We start from the raw sequence: 27573 nt of genomic DNA, 5'->3' as shown, positions 1-27573 counted from the left end.
TTTAATTGTTCGTCGGCAAGAGTGCGCACTGGAAAAGGAAGGAAAAGTGCGGACACGCAATTAACGAGGCAGGAACGTGCAAAAAAGTAAAATTTCGAAAATGTGTCGATAGCGCCAGAAACTCCATGTAAAGGATTCGCATTTATCTCGCATCAGATTACATGTTGTGTTGCTCTGTGTTGAAAACGGATATACAGCAAGAGGAAATATTAAAAACAATTTTGTAATTTTCCGACCAATGTCTTGTTGATATAACTGTTTGAAAACATGGATATTCTCATTAGGTAAGAAATGAGACATTTTTTACATAAAGTTAATTACATAAAATAGTTTATTGTAAACACCAACAATAAGTACTGTATGATATATAGTTTTATGAAAGGACTTCGAGAAATAGTCAGCAAACACTAAGCCTCTATTACACTTTTATATTTTTAGTAACTTTTCACTTAACAAATTCGGACTAATTTTGTTAATTCAAATATTTTCTTTTTAATAATGAGTGAACTTCAAGAAGTTACAGTTATTGATTTTTTTAGTGATCTATAATAAATTAAGTATAGTCTAGGGTCTAGGAACAATAAAATTGTCTTCAATTTCAGGATATTTTATGTTATAGGCGGTATTTTTTTTTTCATTTGGTATTTATTTAAATTTGCAAATAGAGCTTTTTTGTGATAATCTTCGACCTGACACATATATTTTGCCCATTTCACATGTACAAAATTTTTTAAAATAGATATCTTGAACCTTCTAGTTTGCTTCCTTTTTTATCGCATTTTTATTTTGAACTAAGAAATTTATCAACAAATGTGTCATCATTTAGTTTTTTGCCTTAGTTACCTTGTGACATTAATATTTTTTATAAAAACTCGGGTACCTATATTAAAATAATACAAAATATTCATTTGTATAAGTTATAAAATCAAAATCAAAAAGTAGGATTGTCTTAAGTTCTATAGAAAACACGTAAAATAAAAGTTTGTTGCATATGAAAATTAATTAATTTTATGTTCAATTGGAAATATAATAAATATCCCCTGACATTTAAAAAAGTAAAATTCAATTGTAAATTTGTGGAGGAAGGTGGTCTAATTTAATATACACGACACACAGTGGGAAATATTGGACAAAATTCTCGCCACTCGCTAATTTTCATCGTCTCATCGTGATTTTTTTTTAATAATCTCGTGATAATCTGAATTTTCATATTTCGGGATGTTCAGTTGTAGAAAAAAATGCTTAAAAAGTATCTGCTATTAATAAAATTGATGATTATGACCCTTGATGATATATCTGACGTTTTTTCTTCAAAAACTTAACCTCAAAATTATTAATCCTAACCTAAAAGCCTTACACGAAATTTACATTGGAAAAAAACAAACAAAAACAAAAACAAAAAAAAACAAAAAACAAAGCGGTAAAGGGGCTTCATTTTTAAAGATAACTAAAGCAGTCATTTTACTGTATAGGGTTTGAGGTTCTAGGATTTGAGAATCTAGTATTTGGTAGCATAGGGTTTAAGGGTCTAGAGTTTGCGAGTATAGGGTTTAAGAGTATGGTTTGGGAGTATAGGTATAAGAGTCTAGGGGAGTAAAGGGTTTGATGTTCTAGGCCTCTAGGCTTTAGGAATATTGAAGCCACAGGCCTACTAAAAAACTCTTTAACTTTATTTGCTGAAGCCGCTGAGGCTATAGCCTAAACGGACTATGGTGTAGTGTTCAAAAGTGTAGGGTATATAGTGCAGGTACGAGGGTATTGGGTTTGAGAGTATAGGGTTTCAAAGATCTAGGGTTCGGGTGTATTTGGCTTAGGGGTGTTTAGGTTCAGGAATGTGTGCATTTAGAATGACTGCATATCAAATCTATTGAATTTTTTTATTTTTTTTAGATAATATTTGATTCTTCTAACTCCTGAATTTGAGGTTAGGTTAGTCTATCAGGCTTCATTGCAAATTTAAATAATGGTTAGTAATAATAAGCCACAATAATGTTTTACAAACGTTTTATTGCTATGTAGATGTTTTTATGGAATTTCTTCTTCTTGAGTTACAAGTAATCCCTTCAATTTTTTCCGGATTTGTTATGATTATATAATACAAAATGATAAGAAAGGTATAAGCCAATAAAGTTCTGTTATCGGAACTACTTTAACAATTTACCGCGGCAGGGGCGTGCCTTGAAATTTTCCGTCAATATCTTTCTACCTCGGGTGTGGTATGTGGTTAATTCCAAGCGACGCAGAGGTATTCTTGGAATTCTATCTCATCAAATATCGTACTGACCGTTCTTGATTTTGTTTCTTTTGTAGAACATTAAATCATACAGTGCGTCTTATATATTTATGGCAAAGTGTAATAAATTAACTATTTAATACTCATGCTTAATTTAAAAAATTAAAGAGAAATGTATGGGTAGACACATTATAGGATAATTTGCAAAAACTGTGGCAGATATTATAAGAAGCACATTTTAAATGGTACTGGCAGTATTTTACCTATTATTCTTATTCCTTCTTATTCTTTAACCTATTTTCAAATCCTGGTGAAAGAAATTTCAAAATATATTTATATTTCAAGTCCTACGTTAAAAATTTGAGGTCAAAAGTCACTAGGTTGCCCCATAACAAAATCTATCGAATAATGAGCATTAAAAGAGAACATAACGTTTCTTAAGTAATGCATTGTTTCCATAATTGCAAATTTTAAACCCACAGCTGAATATAATAACCTGTAACATATAAGAAATTTATTATTAATTTAGTTGATTTAGATATCAGTAAGTCAACTGTAGTTCAAATTGTCTTACTGTATTCTTACAGTTACAAAGAAATTAAACTTTAATTTCGATTGTCATAAATCCAAATAAAACGTTTTATAGATGTTATAAAATAATGATAATTAATTTTATATGTGACTACCGTTCTACATCAGATATCATTAAAATATTATTATTGATGGATTACGTATGAAACAATGAAATATTGCATTTTTCTGTTGAAAATGTGGATTCTACACTGTATCGTACTTACCTAAGGTTATGAGCGCCCAGAGCAAGATTTCAATCAATGTTTAAGGAATAGTTAATATTATTTTATATGTTTTCTTTAATTGTAACTCTTAAACCTATTGCCACACTCTGTTAATTGTATTAACAATATCAATCAGAGCTAAAAATTAAAAAAGTTATAAAAGTAGTGAGATTTAAAGAAAATAAATAATTATATGTCGTATCTAAGTAAGCTTTACTATACCGTGACAAAAATAAAACAGATTTTAAAGGCTGATGGATACTGGTCACAATAAGAAAAATTACTAACTCATTTACTTATTCATTTGGCTGTAAGGTTTATTTCAGATTTTATATATGTATAAGAATATAATTTCTTTTTCTTTTCATGTGGTAAAATTCTAAGAGAACAGAACTTTTCTAAATGAAATTTTGCCAGATCTGTGCTACGCCTTGGATTGGATCTTTCGACACAAACAACTTTCTTTATCCAAAATATTTTAAAAAGTTTAAAAGATTAAAGTTCTATTTAAACACTTTTTACTTCCGCAAGACTTTCTCAATCATGTGTTCCATTTTTTTTATTAATCCAGCATCACCCAATATTAGATAAAAGTATTTACTTTTTAAATATGGCATTTTGTTGACAATTAAAACGAAATAAAAATTATTTTTTTTAATTATGCATCTAATGCGAGTTTATATCTCTACACATTAATTTTCATCTTCCTGTTCAAGCAACAATGATATTAAAGATATAAGTAATTATTGAAATTGGAATCACAATATCAACAACCAGACAAATCTCTTTGAATATCCATTTCTGATAAGTAAGCATTTAAAGATATACATATGTACAAAACACTTTCCTTTATTTAAAACAGTGTAGAGTTAAAAAGTGTAACGATATACTATAATGATCCACTAAGGAATTGAACATAATAATAGTATTTAAAATTGGAAATTTATACATAACATTAACTCACTCTCACTTTGTATGTTATTTTGTACTGCACACACAGCACATGTAAATTTACTACTACGCGTCATTAAACCGATATTGCAAATTTTACTATTAATATGTAATGTAATAATCGCATTGCTATAGGTAAAAGATTCTGATGCAAAAAATGTTTAGAAAATAAGAAAACTTGAAATAGTTGAAGTGGCTTCATTTTTAATATTACAAATTAGGAAACTAGGAACTTTAAAATTTAACCCTCATATTAATAATTATATCTTTAAGCAACAAATAAATTATTCAAACATCTTTACTTCTACACATAGGATTACCCAGAAGCTTTAAAATTACGAATTTCATATTTAAACTTTGATTACAATTCAAAAATATAAATCTTCTCCATTCCGGGCAATAATCTATGGATTTACTGCATGGATAAAAATACGGGCGTGTTTTCATGTGCCATAAGTCTCTTAGAAACCGAATTTTACCCGAAAATAAAATAATGATATTAACAATAATAGAAAATTAAAGGAAAGTATAATAAATTAAACAGTAAATAAATTTAGACTTACTACAAAATGACAAAATACAAGTACCTATCTTGAAATTAGATTTCGAGACAAATAAATAGCATAATACTCGTATATACAAAGGGACTAAACTTAACTTTGCACAATGACTGAACACAATATAGTAGAAATGTTAGTTCCAGTTATCATGTAATAATTAATAATTGGGGTAGTAAATATATTCGTTTGTTTTTGACAGGCACCAAAATACCTCTTTTACATAAAGGACATTTTGGTTTAAAGCATATACGCTACTTTTTTGCACTCTTGGCCTGAAGCAATCAGAATGAATTGTTAAATAAAATTTTTACGTACTGATTTGTCAAAACAAAGAAATGTCAAATCTAGACGTCATATCATAATACTTTGTAGGGCAGAGTACGTTGACAGTCATTTTATTCTCCTTTATAAACGTTCAATTGTTTTTGTTAGAGGTGTAAAAACACTTTACTCCGTGAATTAAGGTACAAAAAAGTACTTTAATTCACGGAGAATAAGTTTAAATGCCTCAAAAATTAAAACCGATATTCTACTCCTTGAAACTATAGAAGTACTAAAACAGCATATCTACTTCAAAAATATTTATCTTTGAAAAATAAAAATAAAAAATGCCCACACTATTCTGCCTCCTGTGAGGATTGAACTCACGACCCCTGGTTTACAAGACCAGTGCTCTGCCACTGAGCTAAAGAGGCTTCCGTTCGAAGCGTTACTTAATATGATTCTTAATTATCAGCCATTAAAACTGATCCGTATGCAAATAATTTAAAATAAATTGATATATCATTATGTAAATACTTTTTATACAAGGTAAATCAATTAATTGCCGCCAAAATGTTCCAGATGTATAATCAGTGTGGCAAAAATTCAACAAAATACTCAAAATATTCGGATTCTTGATTAATAAGTAGGTACTGAAAAATTCATAAAAATGCATTTGATTAAAATTTACATACATTCAGATCGGATATTAAGCTAGTGCAAACAAATTCAAAATATTTTTTTGTAAATCTTATCAAATGAAGTCAAATAATATTCTTCGATACCAGAAATTTAAATGTCTTTGTAATGCTCAACTAATACTGAATTATGATTTAATTTTCTTTTTTTAATTTAAGTTTGAAGCGAAAAAATATAAATAAGTGTAAGTTTTTTAATGGCCTCTTGAAATGATATTTCTTAATTAAAGATGTTTTCTGAAAAATACACGTTTAAATTACAGAGGAGAATAAAAATAATAACTTTGACACGTTCAATACTTTTACCTATCAATATTTCATTAGAAATAATTATTAATTAGCTATAAATATTGATAGTGTTACTCCTACTACCCACAGATAATTGACCATTACTTATTATTTACTATTATGTATCTACTTTCGTTAATTGTTTTATTTTCTGCATGTTATGTGTAATATTCTTCCCGTCTGGCTTATTCTTTTTCGAAACAAGAGCCTGTTGAATAACATCAGATCTACCTATATTCTTTCAGCGCCTGCAATGTCGTTAATTACCTATTAACAACAATAATAATTGTTAATGGTAACACAGTAACCGAATGAGGATTTTACCGGAATTTACTCCCGCGACCATAGATAACGGCTTTTTCAAAACTGTAAATTATATTAATGAAGTACCAACACGTGTAAATTTTATGGTAAATTAGCGATTCTTCTCGATGAAATTCAGAAATGACCATGCACTATTATTAGCAGTTGTTACAGTGTCAGAAAAAATATAAGAAAAAGACAGACATGGATAATTATATTTGCAGTATTTATTAGAGAATTATTCTATTTTCATAATATCTGGAATTTCAGGTACAACCGGAAATTTTCCCAGCTTTACATTTCCTTGTAAACAATTTTTTAACTTATGACGTTTTTGTGTCAAACATTTTATTTTTCTCCCAAATTCATCTATTTATTTATTTTTATTTGATTACCAAACAGACAACAAATTACAAGGTAAATAATTCAATATAAATAAGTACAAAGGAGAAATTAGTAGTAATACAGTAAAAAGTAAACAAAAGACAAAATGTAACGAATTCAGTAAAGAAAACATACACACAATACACAACAAATTAAAAAAGCGTCGAATGTTATAAAAGCAGCCAAAAAGTAAAAATTATTACCACATCGCCATCGGTCTGATATGTCATTGTATTTTCACTTTCACAGACAATATAGCTTATCGGTTCAAACCGCGCGTTAAATGCTGGAAATTGGCAACCCGAAAAAGATGCAGGCTCTTCTGAGCTGACATTCAACAATAAAATTTAGCGTGGTAACTCTTCTACTCGGAAATAGGTGGCAGCTCTAGCGGTTCCCAGATGTGCCAGTGTTACCCAGTAATAACTGGGCATACATATAAATTTAATGCAGATTGAAGAGTTGTATGAAACTTATCTTATGTTTGGTAATGACATTATTTGTGTTAAATGCTAAATAAAATAAATCAAGTTAGAATTAAAACTATAAATTTACCTAATTAATTACCTATATATTATGTTTTATATTTATATAAATATATGTTATATGAATCCGCCTTGGAATGGGAAAATACAAAAACTTAAAATTAACGTTTTTAAATTTGTACGTCGACGTCCAATTTGGTACGATACTGACGCCTATGTTAAAAATTGCATTATACAGGTTGTGTAAAAATGTAGCAAATCAAATATTTTTTATTGAATATTTTGTATTTTATCACGTAAAAGATTGCAGTCAACGTACCGGTAAATAAATATGGCTAACCAATAAATATACCGTGTATCCTTACATGGGTACTGCTCTCTTATTGTTCATCATGGATGCTTTGTAGGTACATACCACGACTTCATTGTAGAATTTGAACAGAGTATATTAATATTAATTTATATGTCTTGTTACGTAATAAATTTAATAAAAATGTATACAGACATTCTCCAGTGTTTAAAAGACTGGATATTATGATAAGATTCTTTGATCGTAACTTCTTACTGGATATTCTCCATAAAATTTGAAGTGAAATATTTTTAAAAATTTCACTGCACAAATTCCAAAGACGTCGAATGCGTTTTATATAATTGGAAAGAATATTAATCGAACCGGTGAGTAATATAGACTCTGAACGGTGTTTAAGTGTTTTTAAAGCATATTTAAGTGCATTTGAAATGTGAACTGCGTCAGCTGCATTATTTATTTACAGTTTACGTCTCAAATGTAGTTAAAGATATTTTAATCAAACCAAAGTCCTAGATCCTTAATAACTTTTTGTTTTGTTTTGTTAATAATTGTCAGTCATACACAAATAAAATTCTTTCGCAATCGATGTCTTTGATGTGATAAATGGCCAGGATTAGAGCCTTAGCATCAGCTTTAAAACCATTCCTAATATGCATATATGATCTGAAAAATTGCATTAATAAATAACTTATTATAATAGATTATTGTGATGTACCTATACGATTAAACGCTTTTGCGAAATTAGTTAATTAGAAATATATTGAATCATTGTTAATAAATTTGTTGTTGTGGATCTTTCTGACACAAAACTATGTTGATAATGCGATTTCATATTGTGTATTGGAAACTTTTGCTAAAGAAATAATTGTAATTGATTTATAAAACTCTAAAAAATTTCACTTAAATTTCACTAAATTTTAATCAGTAATGTATCAATTTCTGTCCACACCCGATTGAGTGAAATTTTCACTCTATTAGTATGAGTACAACTGAGTGAAACTATGGCATCAGAAATGAGTGAGTTTTATTCAAATCCGAGTTACTGCTATCAATTAAGCGACTTTTGACTCTATTCTGAGTATATAAAGACCTGTTTAGAGTTGACCCTTTCTCTAATATGATTTAAATTTAACTATTATTGAGTCATTTTTTACTCAGACTTAGTTTTTAATTAACTAAATATTGAGTGCAAAAATAAATCACTCATAAATGATTAATTAGGATATACAGTGTTGAAATTAATCCACTTTGCGGGGCCTCCTCCTGTCCTGGCTGAGACTTTCCAGTTGAGACCCGTCGGTGCTATCTTCACGGCGCCACTCAAATTACTCGAAATTAATATACATTTAAACTCACTCAGTATCGCATTTTGTTCAATATTATAAACATATTGCAGGCATGAGCAGCTTTGGTTTAATTAAAGCACATAAAATTGAAAATGTTGAAAATAAACATGTTAAGTATGCTATTACTACAGATAGCTATTACTTATACCTATAATTACATGTCTTTCATTCGTTACAATTATATTATACAGTGTGTTCCTGGGGTAAGCCGTGTTCCTTCAGATGGATACTAGTGGACATGAAAATAAACAATATTCATTTTATCTCTTGTAAACCAGCATTCATCAGTGAAGAATAATTTAATATCCGGACTTAACTTGACCTAGTCACTGCATTGTAAAAAGACGATTAGTTGATTAAGTGGGGTCGATGCAGGGTCGGCCTAAGTTTCGCGTAATAATTATGGATTAATTTTGAGGAATACATAAAAATTTAGACCACAGGTCGCTTATTGTTTACTTTCACGTCCTCTACCACCTTTTTAAATAAATACCACTTATAGCAAAAGTGAGAGTGTATTATTATATTGGATATTTAGTCCATGGATATTTTTTGGATACATACATCTTTGAGTAGGATTCTTAGAACCATTTTTTAATTTAGTTGAATTAACTTAATACGTAAGAATTAATTTAATTATTTTCCCAGAGAAAAATGGATAAACATTAACTTTTACACTACCCGTCCCGCCCATTTAAACTTTTCTGTGTATTCAATAGTTTCCAAGGTTCCTTAATAACACTGGAATCGTAATAATGAATTTACTTTCTCCTACATTCAGTTCTATTCATGTAGTATGTAGTCAAAATATATTCTACTATTTTTTGTATCACATGAGTAAGTACATAATTTTGAGATATTTTTTTGTGACTAATGGTGTATAAAACTACTGTTTTTTCTTATCATACCATACCTTGTCTCATCAAATATCTGCTTAGTTTCCCAAGTCTTTCTAACATCTTCAACATTGGAACAGACAGCTATTTACGAAACAGTAAAATCATTAATTTCTGAATACAAGCTCTACTTCTGAACACTGACATAAGTGTAAGTGTTATTAACGGATCCATACAATTTGCAAAATGGTTACAAACTACCAATTGACTCTTTCTCCATGGTGCTTCAGTGTCGGATTATAACGGATACAAATAAACAGCACTGTAAATGATGATTATATTATAGTTAACTAAGTATGAAGTCACAACTTAATGTTTCTAGTTCTATATAATTGTTTAGCGATGCAGAAAAGACATTTACTTTCAAACACTAACAAAAATATTCTATTTCAGGTGGCGGTACACGATAATCACAGGGATCCTCATTTTAACAGTGCCAGAAGTAAGTGTATTTTGTATACTGTGGATATAGTGTTACTCGTTTTAAGTGAATCAACCTCCGTATAAAGTTTATGTATGATCGAATTTCAGCAAGATCAATTAAAGATAATGCAAACATGACCTAGCACGATTTGAGTACGTTTTTTGAATTTAAAAAAGAAGAATTAATTAAAAAAAAGCCTCAACTTGGAAACATGATATTTGCCCAATTTAGGTAAAATCTTTTTTAAATGGAAATTGGGATTCAGTCAACTGATTTAAAAAATTATTGTGCTTATATCAATATAGTTTTATGGTGGTAATTTACATAAACCTTGATATGAAAGATATTATTTAGTACTTAACAAAATGTAATTTCTTTGTAGAATTGTCAAAGTCTCGATGTAGAAGAGACAACTTCGTCAATAGAATATAGCGTTAGTAGTAGTACTAGTATAATCACCAATCATGGTTCAACGGAGACTAGCGACAAAGGTTATCCTGAAGCGGCAGCTTTATTAGAAAATTCAAATCATACCAGGGAAGCTCTAACTCGCGATACCAGCGAAGTAGATTCGGTGAGTATTATAATTTCTAATTATAGTCCATTTATAGAAACTAAAGTATGTAGATATGTTCAGTTAATCAATCAACAATTGTCATAAACGCATAAAAAAATGGATACTGGATATTTGAAAATGTGTATTTGTCCAAATTGCTGAAGACAAGCAACACGAACTTATACCAAATTAGAAAGAGTACAACAATAGTCTATTTTTATCTTCAGCAGATACAATAATTCTGACGATGAAAAAAAAACACAATATTTACGGCTTCGTTTCAGGTAATTTAGTTTAATATGTATTTATGATACACTACCTTCATAAATGATTACAAGCCACGTTACCAGTAGGTAATTTTGTTTGGAACAGTGATTCTATTTCATTCTTGTAGGCAATTAAATTTCGTTAAAATTAAAAATTATTAAAACGATAAGATCATGATTACATTAAAACACAATGTTCTGTTTCTATTCAACTAATCAGTGATTGCATTATCTCGAGCGTAGGCGTAACGGTTTGTTACTGTTAACTGTAAACGAATTATTCATATTGGGCCAAGATTTAGGAATTTTTCGTTACCAGCACCAGTCATGCAATGTTCGGTTGCCTAAGTACGAGGGTCACGTGGCTTATAATCATTTATGAAAACTCTGTATAAGCCATCCATAAAAATAATTTTTGGCAATAACAATATTTTTATTAAAGAATATTTTTGTTTAACAAAGTTTTATAATAACTAAAATTGTTTATTTTATATGCTCCATGTCGGTTTCAATGTTTCGAGTGATCTAGGATAATCTAAATAGCCGAAAATTTAGCCAGTCTAGGTTTTTTGTGTACCCTCTAGAGGAAATGAATGATAAAAAAAGTAGACATTATTTGTAGAAGCACAATTTTGTACATAACAACGATAGTAAGTGAAAGAAACGAACATTTTTATTGATAATTTGAAGATCTAAATTAAATTACAAAAGTCGAACTAGAAACTATCTACGACTGGAGAAGAACAAAGGCCTGTTGCCTCTAATGGACGTATCTGATAGTTTATAGTGTGTAGATATTTTTATATTATTATTACATTTTAATTTCTCCCCCTTGATTTTATGATAATGGCGCTAATGTTTGTCATGCACAATGTTATTAATAGTAAGTGCTACCAAATGATAGTACGTTAATATTCTTCAAATACTTGACCAGATTTCTGGAGTACTTACTAAAGTAAGAAGGATATAATTTTTATAAATAAATTTTCCAAGAACTATCATAATTACATGTTTTTAATTTTACTAAACATGGGTATTGAGCGATAGCTGTATTTGCGAATCTATTGTACAGTAATAAAAGGGTTTAGATGTAATGTTTAACATTGGAAATAGGCCCTGTTCATTAATTACCAATATTTTTGCAAATATTCACAAACGCGTATTGTTTACGGTTTTATTGTAGTTACATTCAAAGATGTATCCGATATGTCAACAATGAATCACTCTTTCCTGCTTTTGTAAGTGTTGGTCAATATTAAAGAGATGGATCTGTGTGTGCACAAAATACTTTGCTTTCAGGCTTCACTTTTTATCAAAATATGTATCTGATAAAAATTAATGGATAAACATAAAAAGTTGTCCAAACTGTAGAAGAAAATAAAAATTTTCTATCAATAACGAAAAGGTAGATATGTATCATCATTGGCAATACATATTCCATACATAATTAAACACAATTAAAATCTCTCGATAGTTTCATGGTTTTGTTATCCATTATTGTTTTATAAACTATGTCTTCGAAGCTATTCATTTTTGCGAAGTATATTTCCACTATTTCTAATTTCTGCCCTATATATTAATTTCTCGATATTTAATTTTTTGGATTATCGTAATATTTAAGCACATGTTTATTACATCTAAAAGAAAGCAAATAATTTTAAGTTCTGCACTGTTTCCATCAGCATTTGGACTCTTTAACATACATTGAGGTTTTTATGTTAAATTCAAGCAAACAATTATTATCTAATCTGTAATCTAGGACATCACGTTTTCAGTTGTATGGGGTGGTGTCCTTGTAGAGAAAATTGTTTAGCACATTATGGAATCGGTTACTTTACTTGATACTACAAACAAAAATGAGTACCTACCTACAAAATAAATAATATAATATTTATGTGAGTATTCTGGTGCTTAGGTATCTATCTAACTAGATATTGAGGGTTGCTTTCGCTGTATAGCAAGAATAAAACGCTCTCTCAACGGTACAAATAAAGTATTTTTATTGAAAACTAAGCTTGTGAAAAAAAACCTGTTGTCGGTTCGAGCGTTTGCTGGGGAGCCCCTCTTGGCGTGGAGTCGCTCGCAGAAGTACCTGGTCCTTGGCGCCAATCTGCCGGGGTCGTCTTCCGGGAACCCTGGTGCGTCCGGGATGGCGTCAGGATGGCGCTATTGACGTTGTACTTAAAAATTAGTCACTTGCCACTTGTGTACCCACAATATTTTTTTTATAAGACCATACATATATTTGTCAAGAGGAAATATTCAAAAAACCATACAACATCTACTATTTACCTCTTTCAGGTTGTATTTATTGGTGATACTTCAGGATATGTGCCTGTTCCAGCACTTAGGCAAAGAAACCCAGCCATTGAATCAGACGATGTAGATTGGCAACAACCCGTGGACACTTGGGATAGGGAATACAGGAGATTTCGTTTTAACAATACTAGAGTTCAGCGTAAGTGTCGATATTATTTCGGTTCTATTATCCAAAAGCATGAAAAAAGGATAGAGGGTAGATTAATGGATTAAAAAAAAATGAAAAAAACTCCTCCCCGGCGGGGAATCGAACCCCGGTCTCCCGCGTGACAGGCGGGGATACTTACCACTATACTACCGAGGAATTGTGTTTCACCTCTCGTAAACTGAGTTATCAATGGTGTAATAAAGTACGTTTAACATGTATAAATATAATTTTATATTTTTATAATTTCTTCAATTATTCAATTATAATACATTATAAACTAAAGAAACATTTTCAACTTAACTTGCACCTCACGAGAGAGTACCTAGATCTAATTCTAAATCATTCATTTGGAAACGGACAGTTAAAAGTTTTTTTAATCTCCGTTACTTACACAGTTACATTGGTATTATTGTTTTCCAACTACCAAAACCAAAGTTATACAGATAATCACAAAAAGTACCTATCTACTTTAAATACTGTGTCACGTAAATACCTAACTGGGTTCATTTTATACATTCTCTCATGTTTGTTTGTGGTGAACGATCATAGTAAAAAATATTGTTAAATAATTAATACTTATTAAATTTTACTTAAGTCAAATAATAGGTAGTATAAGGGGTATAATTTAATGAAAAATATTTGTTCCTGATTGGCAAAAATATGTCATTAAAAAAATAGAAACAACGTTAGCTATAATTGTAATTATTTTAATTTAGATAATAATAAAATTCTTTACATTAAACGATTTAATTTAAAATAATTTAGAGAATGATGTTTTTCTTGGTATCACATCTCTTCTAGTCCCCCGAATTATTTGTAGGAAGGGCACTGATTGATAATTTTTTTAATCTTGAATTTTTATCGCCAATTTATTGATGACAATAATGACAATAAATTCATAAAGAAATTATAATTGAACTGGCTCAAATTTTTCCAAAAACTTGTTCACTGCTCTGTATCTTAAAACTTAAACTTTTTCAAAGGTAAAATGTATGAGATCATATTTAGCATAAGGATGGTACTAAATGTATTCAATTTTCAGATATCGAAGCTGAATGTCAAGATGATTTCATGAAAATTAGAATAGGTTTCAACGGAACATTTACTGGACTTGTGTACTCAGCAGGTAGGTTACTATAGAGCCACTATAAAGAACCTGGGTACTGTTAATTGAGTTAGGACCTAATTAACTAATCGGAGACGATAATATTTATTAAGTATACATTATGAGACCCAATTTATCCAAAAAAAGGTTTGGAGATATATGTTAATAAAATTGACATCGTGGAAGGGAAGAAGGTTGCAGGCGTCCGCATCATACTTTGTAACAACCGAGGAACAAATTTTAAATATTGTGGGAGAAATTTTTGAGGTCAGTCGTGTCCCTGGATTGTCCCAATCAAAAGTGTGACATACTGCATGAGGCTCAAATCCATCCGTGCTAGTCCATTAGTACCAGCGGATTATCCGTTACGGTTTAGATTTTGGGAATGGTTGACATAGAAAAATGCCTAAAGTCACCGATTTAGACCTGATGTTTTAGTTATAGAACAAGTTACACTGCACATATGTATGGAATCTTGAAAATCCGTTGCGATTCAGCGGGATTACTTCCAACGCCGTTTTTCTTAGAATGTTAGGGCAGGAATTGTCCACGATCACTTAATTGGATCGTTCATATTGCCAATCAAATGAATGGTTTTCAATATCCTGAATTTCTTGAAGATATACCTTCAGTTCATTCTTGCACGATAGTGCGCTCCCTCATTTCCAACAAAATGTCTGAGGTTGCTTTAATGAAGTTTAAGAAGTACAGCGAATTTAACGAGAACCAGCGATCTCCTGACTTAAATCTTCTACACATTTTTAATAGGACATTTATAAAATGAATGGATCGTACTAAAGTGGAAACTTTGATGATTTAGTTGAACGTATAACGTATTAGATGATACCAACAGTTGTATCAAATATTTTTTTCTTAATTACATTTAACAAAAGTAAGAATTAATGACAATAAAAGAACAGTAACTGAATTCGTTAAAACAAAATGATTGTGATAAAACTCTACTTATTTATTACCTCGTTAAATCTATTGACTGCGTTAATTCGCTTGGTCGGATATTAACATTAACAGGCGACCAAATTCCACTGACTTGTAGATAGATAAATATTTTAAAATAATTTTCGAAGTATATAATTTCTTTTTTTACACTATATCATTTGAAAGAATTTATTGTACAAACATAAGTTTTGATAAGTTGAATATTATGTAACAGTTCGGACCGGTAAGCTACAGGAAAGCTGCGTGGACGATCTAAGCATGAAAGAATCAATAATAAAAATAATATTCTAAAAAATTGACGTACTTGGATTTAATAGTCCAACTGCAACACTAAATAATCAGTCTAATCATTGTTACTAGTTAATCAGTTCTTAATCAGTACCAGTTCTCAAGATATCAGCCACTAATGTCCTGTAATAAAATGAAGAAAAGGTACCTATAAGTATAGTCTTTCCGAAGTCAGTTAATGGGTTTTCCTAAAAAAGTTTTCTGCTAAAGGTAAAAAATTATAAGTTGTATATGTGTAGAAAATTTCTATTATATGTTCATTTGGCCAACAACATATTTTAATTATTTATGTCCTCAACCAATTGTATTATTAAAAATTTCGTTTTGCTCCGTTTCAAAAGGTCTCCAAAATGCCATGATGTAATAATATTAGTAAACAAAATATCCTTCTTATCCTTTCGCAATTGTAATATGAATGATTAATAGAAGGTGCCTATAATAAATTAAAATTACCTGAATAACACCAAATTCCGCATTATTGCACTGCACTGCTCTGCTAGGCAATTTGTCAACCATTTGTCAACAACTGAGATTTATTGTCCAGTCGCCCAGTGCGGCTGTGTTATACGCCGTTTGCCCGCGCCCCCCATTTTTCAACTGGGCGTATACATTTCTACCACTTCCACGTTTAGTTTGACCAGACCTGTACATATGTGGGTATGGCTAAATAAATATGGGAACAAGTTTTTCAAAAATTTCAATGCTATGTTGCTGCGTCAGCGACCGAACCTGGTACATACTGCTAACCTCTTGGTTCTTCAATCGAGATCGGAAAGACTATACATATATCTATCCACTTATTTTTTATTCAATGTACATTCAAGGTATAGGTAACCCTTTTTTTATTTTATAGGTTATGCATACGATCCGGATTGCATGTATATAAATGGCACAGGAAGAGACTACTACGAATTTTACATTCAGTTAAACAGATGCGGTACGTTAGGGAAAAATACTCATAACGAGGACAACAGAAAAACACCAACGGTGAGTAATATTATACAGGGTATTACTTTAAGTGGCGGTCGGTTTTTTTGAAGGTAATAGTATGTGGTCCCCTGAATACGAATCTAAAATTCATAAATAATCGAAGTTATAATTAGTTTTTTAAACTGCACTTTAATTCTCGATAACGCCGCCACTGAACGGTGTAAAACTTTTTAATATTACTTGTTTTCATTTCCCTAAATGTGTCCCTCTCTACTTTATGTAGTGGCAGTAGTATAGTTCACCTAAACTAGATCAATGACAATGTTAGAGGCCACTGACAGTATGATTCGCCAATTAAATACCTACATACACTGCTTAAAAAAATAGTAACACATATTTGTTTATAAAAACTTGAATTGATTTTAAAAAAATATTTCATATCAACTAGATTAGGTACTACTTTTATTTATTTTATTTACAATTAGTAACGTATTTACGTTATTATTTAATATAGACTGCGTATTTTTTTTATAATAAAATGTTTTTTAGTTGATATCAAAAATAACCCGTACAAGTAAGCAATATGTTTTACTAAATTATCGTCTCTCTCTAAACTCTAAACAGTTGTTTTAAAAAGGTAACAACTGGCAACGCTGTTAATGTACTAATAGAACTTACCACGCTAATTCTGTATGGTTTGGTTTACGCCCCCCAGTGGCAGCGTAAACAAGAATTTATTTAATAAAAAAAAAATTCATATTCCGAGGAACACGTCCAATATACGTAGTATGTAATAACTCCTAAAAAAAAACTGACTGCCAATTAAAGTTACATCCGTATATAAATAAAACACAGATAATTATTTTTTATAGAAAAATTTTATGTGGAACACCGTCACCGTACAGTATAATCCCCTTATTGAAGAAGAATATGATGAACATTTTAAAGTTACTTGCGAATACGGATACGATTTTTGGAAAACAGTAACTTTTCCTTTTTTGGACGTTGAGTAAGACAATTTATTTAAAAATATACATATTATGTGTAATTTCTTTAAATAGATAAATATTTTTTAAATTTTCTATTCAAACTATCATCTTTTATGCTAAATTAGTCAGTAACTTGATTTTTAACACTATGCCTTTAAAAACAATTAAGTAAAACAGGTTTCTAGGTATATTATTGTTTCATTTTAAAGTATGCTAAGAAAACGAAGCATTTTGCCTATTTATTAAAAGTACAATAATTCTGTGTTTATTTGCAGAGTGGCAACAGGAAATCCTGTTGTCTTCACTTTAAGCCCTCCAGAATGCTACATGGAAATTAGGTATGGATATGGTACAACGGGAAACAGAGTTACAGGGCCAGTAAGGGTTGGTGATCCACTTACATTGATAATATATATGAGAAGTAAATATGGTAAGTTAGTATAAGCGCCTACTTTGTGTGTTAAATTATTTATTGAAAAACTGATTAAATTATCTTGTCTGTTATTACTACCCTTGGGTTATTTATTATAGCTGGCAATTACATAAAAACAGATTTCCATGAAATATTAATTAATTTATTTTTGCAACTATAAATGTTTGTATGTAATATGTATTTTATTTCAGATGGATTTGATATTGTAGTGAATGACTGTTATGCACACAACGGAGCAACAAAGAAAATTCAACTGATTGACGAATACGGGTGAGATATTACAATAAAAATGTACTAAATTAAGCAAGGAAATAAGAAAATTATACAAATTATTCACTCTACACCCAAGTTGTGCGTTATTTTATGATTAATAAATATGCCCTGTCCTATTTTGCAGTTGTCCAGTAGATGATAAACTAATTTCAAGATTTCGAGGATCTTGGTCTGAGGCTGGCGTATTTGAAACACAAGTGTTTGCATATATGAAAACATTCAGATTCACTGGCTCTCCGGCATTATATATTGAATGTGACGTTAGAATGTGTCATGGAAGATGTCCTGTAAGTAGTATGTGAAAATATTTTAAATAAATACCCAATGCATTATTTTGTATAGAGTCAACCATGCCATTGGAGAAATATAAAAACAGTACAGAAACGGTCAATTGAAGAAGAGGCCTCCTCAACTATAGGATCACAAAATACTTCATCGCTCTCAGAAAACATCAATCTGTTTCAATCACTTCGAGTATTACAAGAAGGTGAATCTGATGATGATCGAAATGTCACATTTGCAAGTAAGTTACCCGACGCATTAATAATAAAATATCATAAAACAATTTAAAAATAAATTGTCAAAGTTGAAGTTACATTTATGTATAAAATTTCAATAAACACAGTATGTTCCACTTTTAGCAACATCATACATGTATTTTAGATCTCATGATTTTCATAGATTTTCAATTTATTTTTAAACATATTTAATTTTTGTTTCTACTTCCTGGCCTGCTGCCTCAAAGTCTCTGCCAAAAATTATAAAATGGTATTAAGTACTTTTTTAAAGGAAAATCTAATAAGTTATTTGAATTGTAGGTGTCATAGGCTAATACCGAAAGTTCACTTTTATAGATCCATATACCGGTTCGGAAAGTCCGCATGGTACATCGGCCGTTACGTGAAAGCGATAAAGTAAGTCATAGAAATCCGTACGATAGACAAGGATGGTTACATTGAAGACGTTTCATAATCTGAATAGTCAGTCCCTTCTAACCCGAAACGGGCGGTGACTATTTAGATTATGAAACGTGTTCACTATAGCCATCCTTGTCTATCGCACGGATTTCTTTACTTTACTTTGTCGCTTTCATGTAAAGGCAAATGGACCATGTGGATTTTCCAGCCCTGTATAGGGATTTGCTTCAGTAAGTAAAATTTTTAAAAGGTAGATATTTGGAACGCCATGTAAAAAGTTAGTGATTCATAATGTTGGACCGTATTGGATTACTCGTAAGAAGAGATGATACTTTTATATACAGGGATGGCCAGAAGTACGGAATAAAATTCATATTTTTTTAAAAACGCCGAAACACGTTAATTGATTTTGATTTTTTCCCATCTTTCGGTTATATAATAATTAATTTTTCCTCAACCCCCTAACCCCCAGCTACCCCTACTTTTTTGTCAAATGGAAACATAAGGCATGAGGGGGCTCAAAACCAAATCCAGCCATACCAAATAAACAAGTTTTATTTTTTCAATAGCAAGTTTTTTTCATTTAGAAATTGAAACAACTAGATAATTTACAAAAATAAACTCAATGTCGCAAATGCTGGAAATGTCCTCCATTCACTATTTGGCATTCTCCAAGACGATAGTAAAAGCTGTCCACAGCATTCTGAATGACTTCAGCTGGTAAATTATGCATCTCCGCCCTAATCTTGTTCTTTAAATTCTCAATATTATCCGGTCTGTCCTGGTAGACTCTTTCTTTCAAATATCCCCAAAGAAAATAATCCAGGGGTGTTAAGTCGGGGGATCTTGGCGGCCATTCAACTGTACCCCGTCTACCAATCCAGCGATTTGGAAACATTTCATCTAAGTATCTTCGAACATCAATACCAAAATGTGGGGGAGCGCCATCTTGTTGGAACCAAATTCTTTCATTCGGTATATCTGGATCAATTTCATGAGGGAAAATCACAGCTAGAGCAGGTATCAGGTCAAATGTTAGGAAATCCAGGTAGCGTGCGGCAGTAAGATTTTCTTCAAAAAAGAATGGGCCCAAGATTCTGTTGTTGATGATACCTGCCCATACATTAACTTTTTGTGGATGCTGCGTATGCGATTCGCATGTCCAGTGTGGATTTTCCTGGGACCAAAAGCGATAGTTGTGCCTGTTAACCACTCCATTTAAATAAAACGTAGCTTCATCCGAAAAAAGTACGTCTCGTTGAAAACCATTATTGTCGTCACACCGTCTCATCATTTCCTCACAAAATTGTAATCGCCTATCATAATCGTCTTCCAAAAGCTCTTGGACAAGACATACCTTATAGGGGTGGTATTTCTCTTGTTTCAGAAACATTCGAATTGCAGTTCGAGAAGCATCGTGATTGCGGGCCAATGAAACAGTTGAAGTATGAGGATTTTCAACAAGTTCTAATGCAATGTCTAATTTCTTTTCTTCATTCAAAGCACGTGCCCGTCCAGTTTTGGGCAAAGTCTGTACTGTACCGTGTTCCTCAAATTTGTGAAATATTTTACTAACTGTCCCTTGCGAGATTTGGTTTTCGGGATATTTCGCATTAAATAAATCGCGCACTTCAGCCTGACTTCTTATTTTGTCTCCACATCCAAGCAATATCAAGATTTCGATGCGTTGCCTTTCCGACAATACCATTGCAATTCAGTAAATAACTTGATTTTGACACAATAGTAACGTTTCGAACTCCAATTTACAACTAAAGCGAAAAATTAACCAGAAAGCCTGGCAAGTAAGTGGTGCCAAAAAAACGCAACATAAAAAATATATCTTTTTTGCGTTAGCAGTGATAGGTACAGTTTCAAATTCTTTATTTTATTCTGTGCAAATTCATGGAGGATAACACTGAAGATAATTAAATTTTATTTCACTTGTTAAGTAGGTGTTTTATACAACCCTAAAAACCTTGCTATTGAAAAAATAAAACTTGTTTATTTGGTATGGCTGGATTCGGTTTTCTATAAGCTTTTCAACGAGCCCCCTCATGCCTTATGTTTCCATTTGAAAAAAAAAGTAGGGGTAGCTGGGGGTTAGGGGGTTGAAGAAAAATTAATTATTATATAACCGAAAGATGGGAAAAAATCAAAATCAGTTAACGTGTTTCGGCGTTTTAAAAAAAATTAACTCATTCAAAAGATATGAATTTTATTCCGTACTTCTGGCCATCCCTGTAGAGTATTAAATTTGGTCCCATATCTAAGTTAGTAGAAAATTGTCCCTTGCCATTTTAAAATACGACATATTTTGTACGATATATTGTAAGTACAAGGATAATTCTACTGAAAGTGTGCAATACACTGTATAATAAAAAAGCAGATTTACAGAAAGTTTGATTTAAAAAATTATCTTTCACATTTTGTAAATTTTATAAATAGGTATAAATTATATCTTAACAATTACCTATCGTTTATTTATAGGCCAGCAAATAGCGGATCCCAACAGCATATGCATGAAAACGGGGTGGTTTTCAGCGCTTCTTGCACTAGGAGGTGGGGCCATGTGTTTATTGGGTGGTGCCCTTTTAGCAACCTGTACCAAAATGAGGAAAGTTGCCATCGACAAAGTGCTTACCGGCACACATTTCAATGGATATATGAATCATAGAGGCAGTATTAATTGATAAGGCTGATCTGAGTGTCATGTTTGACAAGTGAAAGGCACATGAATTAGCGACTATAATTAAAATAATTTATTTTTTGCCAAGTTTTGTTTTACCTAGAGAAAATGAGACATGAACAATATCTTGTATGTTACAATTTATGTATTACTCAAAACGTTATTTACTAAGAAATGCAATTCTTAAGTATTTGTAGCTTTGTATGCCCTTGTTGTGATGAATTAATTGGAGAATAGACAATAAATTTTGAATAGATACCTATTTAAAAATTGTGGTTTTCAAATTTGGAATAGAAAAATCATCGTGAGTTCATCAATAATAAAAAAACAAGATTTATGAACCATTGAATATCGGACGTTACAGACAATTTTAATATGAGGAAAACAGTATTTTTCTTATTGCAATATTTGCAGTATTTTTTTATGTAATTCAAAATTTATTTTGGAGTTCTTGATACCGCTTCTGTAGAAATGATCACACTACTTAATATACCTATTTATTTCTCTACAAAAGTGTACAATATTCATCATGTAATTTTATAAACATCTTGTGTGTGATATTCTTATGAATTGACTTACTTAAGTATTGTGTAGTGTTCTACATTGTCTAGTTTTAGAACTATTTTAGCGTATCGTTTATTTCTTTAAAAGCTTACATACATGGAGAATTAGATCATTTATGCTTCGGAAAAGTTCCAAAAAAAAAACTATGAAACAATGGAAATAAAATTATCTCAGTGGCAGATTATAAAAATTAAGGTGGTTATACAATTTTGATAATGAAGTATGGAACCCTCTCTTAGGTTATAATTTCTATTCTCACATAGAAAACTTTTATAACGAATGAAATTGAATGAAAAATTAATGAAAAAGTTAATATAGAGGTTTTCAATCTTGAGAATTTAAAGGTTGCACATTCATGCAACATGTGTAAAATGTGTTTTTTTTTCATAACCAACTGACAGCACTTTTTTATCAAAATATAGCCACCCTTAAAATTTTCATCAACTGCCACTGAATTATTTGTAATATTATATCTTCTTCTCCTGTATGTCTGGAAATTATGAAATATTTTGTATAATAATTATGTATTAAGCTTAGTAATTATAACAATTTGTACAAAATATTTCCTTTGCATTAATAAATTATATTTTGTGCATTTTTTAAGGTTCGTTTGTAGATTTTGCATAATTATATATGAGAGAACAAAATAGTTAAATTGTTTTTCTGCCGTTTTTATAGAAATTTATTTGTCACCACTCATCATCGGTAAAACTACAACGCCACAATATCCAGGGCGATTCACAACTTATCCGAAAAAATTTGATAATAGATGCGTCATAAAAAATGGAGTTAATATTGTTAAACAAAATTTTGTAAAATCCTTATAGTTTCAGAGAAAAACTTGATTGAAGTTGTAGTATTTAAAACCCTTAAATCGCTGGGCTACTGTATTCTCTAGCATCATTCGCGTTGTAGTGTATTTTTAAATCATTTTAGAACTGTCCTTTTTGATTTTTTTTTTACAAAATTGTATTTGCATGAGAGTCCTCTGTAAATTTAATATGATATGTTCTGAATCACCCTGTATTTAACTTTGGTTCACAAACTAAACAAAACTGGACATTTTGTAATCACAATACAAGAACATGGGCGTAGCCAGGAATGTTCCTATAGGGGGGCCGAGAACTAGTTTATTAAACAAAGGGTATAATATGTGAAATCATGGTTTCAAAAATACCAAGAATATATGGTTAAACCGAGGAATTTGTGCAAAAGCCTTTCTACCCAACGGCTAAAAGCAAACAGTGGTCTAAAATGATTCAATCTGACTGTTTTACGCTTAACTTATTAAAACAAGTAATATAATTATTTTTGTTTAAAATTTTATATTAATTAAACTATACAGAACGAATGACCAGTAATAATAATGTAATTGTGAAACTTGCAACATGCAGCAAGAACTCTGGGTGGGGCGTGCCTCCCCGCGCCACCTAGCTGTGCCCTTGGACGCATATAAACGCACGTTAAATTTGCAAAAGTACTGCACGTTATCAAATTTCTCATTTGAACTACTGTAAAATTAAAGAATTGAAAAAATAAGGATTTTTTTTGCGACATACGTTTTAAGTCAGTTAAACTATGGCTGTTTATCCACGCCATCCACCATCCATCCACTATCATGTACAATAATGTACATAGTAATCATAGTAACAGTAACAATAATATTAGATATATACAGGGTGATTCACAACTTATCCAAAAAAATTTGGGAATAGATGCGGCATGAGAAATGGAGTCAATATTGTAAAAAAAAAATTGTAAAATCCTTATAGTTTCTGAGAAAAAAATTATTGAAGTTATAGCACATTAAACCACTACATAGCTGGACAACTGTAGTCTCTAGCATTATTGGCCACGTGGCCTCATCGAACCCGAATACTAAATTCGGATTTTGCAATCGTCGTTGCGATATTTACCTGTTATCTGTGGTTTTTATAATACGTTTTTAGTAGTTGGTGTCAAAAATGGGTAGTTAGTGTCAAAAATGGTTTGCGTGTACTCGGAGTTGATGGATATCGTTTTAATTTAATGGTGAAGCGTTTGTGTTATGGTGAAACAAGACATCATTTGTGTTAGTTCGTAAAAAGTGAGTAAGACGGACCCAAATGTGTTTACACGTGAGTGGATAAAATTTTGAACAATTGCTGTTGCAGCATCGGGTATGTCAAATGTATTTATTATTTAAAAACACAAATTAATTTTATTAATAATTAATAAAGGCAAAAGCATTTGAATTTGCCGATATAAAATAGGTGCGATAAAATTCTATTTACATATTTCTTTCCTTGCGAAAGTTTTTGTCCGTTTTTATCACGCCGCCATACCGGTCGCATTGTGCGCGGTCAGGTTTTACAGTGGACCAGTTTCTAGTGCCGTGCAGAAGTGTATTTTTAAATCAAATTTCGAACTGACATTTTTGATTTTTTCTTTACAAAATTGTATTTGTAAGAGTCCCCTGTACATCCAGAATTTTTTTTGGATAAGTTCTGAATCACCCTGTATAAGTAAATACTTACTTAATGCATTGACTAACGTAAGGTGCAACTTACCTTTCAAACGATTTCTTATATTCTTTCTTTTCGTTATGAAATTGATGTGAAGGTAAACTATTAATATAAATTTGAATATTAACAACAGAAAATATAGAACTCTAGTTAGTAAAATTCTCATAAACAATAATGAACACGGTAGACTTCCAGTGTATATATCCGCGAATGCAGCTAAGAGCTCGCCCTCTGGCGGTGACAAGTGATACTAGTGAAACAAGGTAATGATTTCTTGTTTGTGACATTTCGTTTTGTATTTTATTTAAAACTATGTGTTTGCTTTTGTTATATTAAAAAAATAGTGTGAGGAAATCTTCAGCAGTTATGGACATTATCTAGGGTTATGGATAAAAAGAAGAAATTGTCGAACTATTATTGTTCAGTTCATGGTTGTTCTTCATGGCCCAAGAAAAACCCAGAATTAAGTTTTTATTAAATTGAAGAAATTTTCAAAATATTATTGTCGATAGACAATACTCCCTGAATTTTAAGAGCGTTGTTGGTAAGGGCACTAGTTTGCAGACACAATGAATAAATTTCTAAATTTAAATCACTTTGCCCAATTTTCCCACATAGTACCACATGATCAGCGTTAAAAACTGCCTCTCCTTCTGATATACAACGAGTTTTCGTTGGCACTTAAATAGGAAATGTCGGTATTCCACAACGGATAACTTCATAGTTATAACCTCAAAATATGTACATTAAATTGTAATGCTAGAAACAAACAAGGCAGACATAAATACTTGCATTAAAATTTATTTATTAAATTTTTGAAACCTATAAAATATCATAAAAGTCAAATAACCGCAGTTTAATAACAAAATTACTAATAATAGTGGGAAATAAAACGAATGTTGTTCAAATGAATCTGTAAAGACTGTAAACACGAACGGCAATGTCAAAATTACCTTGTCTCGGAGCTTACTGCTTTCACCGCTTGATGCGCTTGCATCTTAAAAATTATCACGGGTTCATTGGATATTATGCGCTCTATGTTTTTCCTTATCTATGGTCTTTCTATTAATCATCATAGATATTTTATGTCATAGATGTCAATGTCAAATAGTCAGATGTCAATGATGTCATAGAATGTTTGTATGTGTATAATTATATTTTGCTGTGTATAATTTTTTTGATAAAGTTGTAATTTAACTATTTGAATCGTATAAATTTATTTTGTATTAAAATGTCTGTAAGCCAAGGTGAATACGTGTATACATCCATAATGATTCATTATGTACAATGTTTTTGTTTATTGCAGACAATCGTCCTGAATTGTACGAAGAAGTAAAGCTTTATCATAATGCTCGAGAGCGTGAAAAGTAAGATTTAAAATAATCTAACCATCCTAATGAATAAAAAAGTAAAATATATTAATATCGATAATCTTTTAGGTATGATAACCTGGCAGATTTATATGCTGTTATAAATACATTACAACAATTAGAGAAAGCATATATCAGAGATTGTGTTACCCCCAAGGAATACACTGGGGCTTGCAGCAAGTTATTAGTTCAATATAAGGCAGCTTTTCGACAAGTTAACAGTGATGAGTACCCAACAGTAGATGCATTTGTTCGCAAGTATAGGGTGAGAAAATATTTCTTGACATTGTTGATAATAACCACATATTCCTTTTTAGCTTGACTGTCCAGCTGCTTTAGAACGAATAAAAGAAGATCGTCCGATTACAATTAAAGATGATAAAGGTAATACCAGCAAATGTATTGCTGACATCGTTTCTTTATTTATTACCATTATGGATAAATTACGATTGGATATTAGAGCCATGGATGATTTGCATCCAGAATTGAGAGACTTGGTTGATACTATGAATAGGCTTAGTATTTTACCTTCTGATTTTGAAGGAAAACAAAAAGTGGCAGAATGGTTAGCTACTTTAAATTCCATGCAAGCATCGGATGAACTGTCTGAATCACAAGTAAGACAGTTGCTGTTTGATCTTGAGAGTGCTTATGCTTCATTTAATAAAGTTTTGCACAATGCAGCATAGATAATAACTATTCAACATAAAATGATAGAATATTTTATAATCATATAATCAAAATAAAAAAATTTTAAATTTAGTAATGTATTTTCCTGTATATAATTTTATATTATTATAACACAGATTTTGTTTTTTCATTTTCTTACATTAGATGAGTATGAAAATGGGTATGTAATTTAGATATGTGCTATTAGCAACTAATATCAGTTCAGAGTAACACTTAAGATGCTATTAGCTGCTGGTAGCTACTATTTTTGCCAAATCGAAAGGCCCTTATGGTACAATGTATATGTTTATTAACAATTATAGGTCAACTTTATTATTTTTAACTTTCCATTTTGTTTTATAATTTGATATTTTATATCAAATCTAAAAATTTCAATAACCGCAAAAAATCAATTTTAAAAATCTTGTTGCGTCTGGAAACTGGTGCAAAAATGTAAATAAACAGACCCTGTTTTCACTATTCGGTCATGACTCATGAATAAAAATATATAGGCGTATTCGCACGACCCGTGCCATGGCATGCGGATCAGTGATCAGATCAGTGTGAACTATAGTATCATTAGTATCTGTAGTAGTTAGGGATGTTCTGTGATCTGTAGCCTCTAGGACTACTCTTTACTATTATATGTTTTGTGCCTTTACT

The 27573-nt window shown here is 30.9% G+C and overlaps 2 protein-coding genes and 2 non-coding genes across 4 annotated transcripts; 2 read left to right on the top strand and 2 right to left on the bottom strand.

The window, feature by feature from the left end:
• Positions 1–267: 267 nt before the first annotated feature.
• Positions 268–21807, top strand: LOC108904100. The gene is made up of 12 exons (XM_023454423.1): positions 268–284; positions 9906–9954; positions 10319–10510; positions 13060–13216; positions 14268–14351; positions 16429–16562; positions 17378–17514; positions 17770–17924; positions 18119–18197; positions 18325–18487; positions 18543–18723; positions 21605–21807. Exons 1-12 carry the CDS (start codon positions 268–270, stop codon positions 21805–21807), a joined length of 1551 nt encoding a protein of 516 aa, XP_023310191.1.
• Trnat-ugu lies at positions 5165–5236 on the bottom strand. The gene has a single exon. It is a non-coding gene; the product is annotated as a tRNA-Thr (tRNA).
• On the bottom strand, positions 13310–13381 carry Trnad-guc. Its single transcript has one exon. It is a non-coding gene; the product is annotated as a tRNA-Asp (tRNA).
• Positions 21808–25994: 4187 nt separating the features above from the next.
• Positions 25995–27003, top strand: LOC108904102 (vacuolar protein sorting-associated protein 28 homolog). Its single transcript, XM_018706520.1, has 4 exons — positions 25995–26118; positions 26178–26238; positions 26311–26506; positions 26559–27003. Exons 1-4 carry the CDS (start codon positions 26103–26105, stop codon positions 26928–26930), a joined length of 645 nt encoding a protein of 214 aa, XP_018562036.1. The 5' UTR covers positions 25995–26102; the 3' UTR covers positions 26931–27003.
• Positions 27004–27573: the final 570 nt, after the last annotated feature.

This window comes from Anoplophora glabripennis, unplaced genomic scaffold (assembly GCF_000390285.2).
Source record: "Anoplophora glabripennis isolate ALB-LARVAE unplaced genomic scaffold, Agla_2.0 scaffold106, whole genome shotgun sequence".
Lineage (NCBI taxonomy): Eukaryota > Metazoa > Arthropoda > Insecta > Coleoptera > Cerambycidae > Anoplophora > Anoplophora glabripennis.
This window is presented reverse-complemented; position numbering and strand designations above follow the sequence as displayed.

Coding starts and splice junctions, on each gene's coding strand:
- LOC108904100 (XM_023454423.1), top strand. Junction 9,955..10,318: donor TCATTTTAACAGTGCCAGAA/GTAAGTGTATTT, acceptor ATTTCTTTGTAG/AATTGTCAAAGTCTCGATGT. Junction 18,724..21,604: donor TCGAAATGTCACATTTGCAA/GTAAGTTACCCG, acceptor GTTTATTTATAG/GCCAGCAAATAGCGGATCCC.
- LOC108904102 (XM_018706520.1), top strand. Junction 26,239..26,310: donor AATGCTCGAGAGCGTGAAAA/GTAAGATTTAAA, acceptor ATAATCTTTTAG/GTATGATAACCTGGCAGATT. Junction 26,507..26,558: donor CATTTGTTCGCAAGTATAGG/GTGAGAAAATAT, acceptor ATTCCTTTTTAG/CTTGACTGTCCAGCTGCTTT.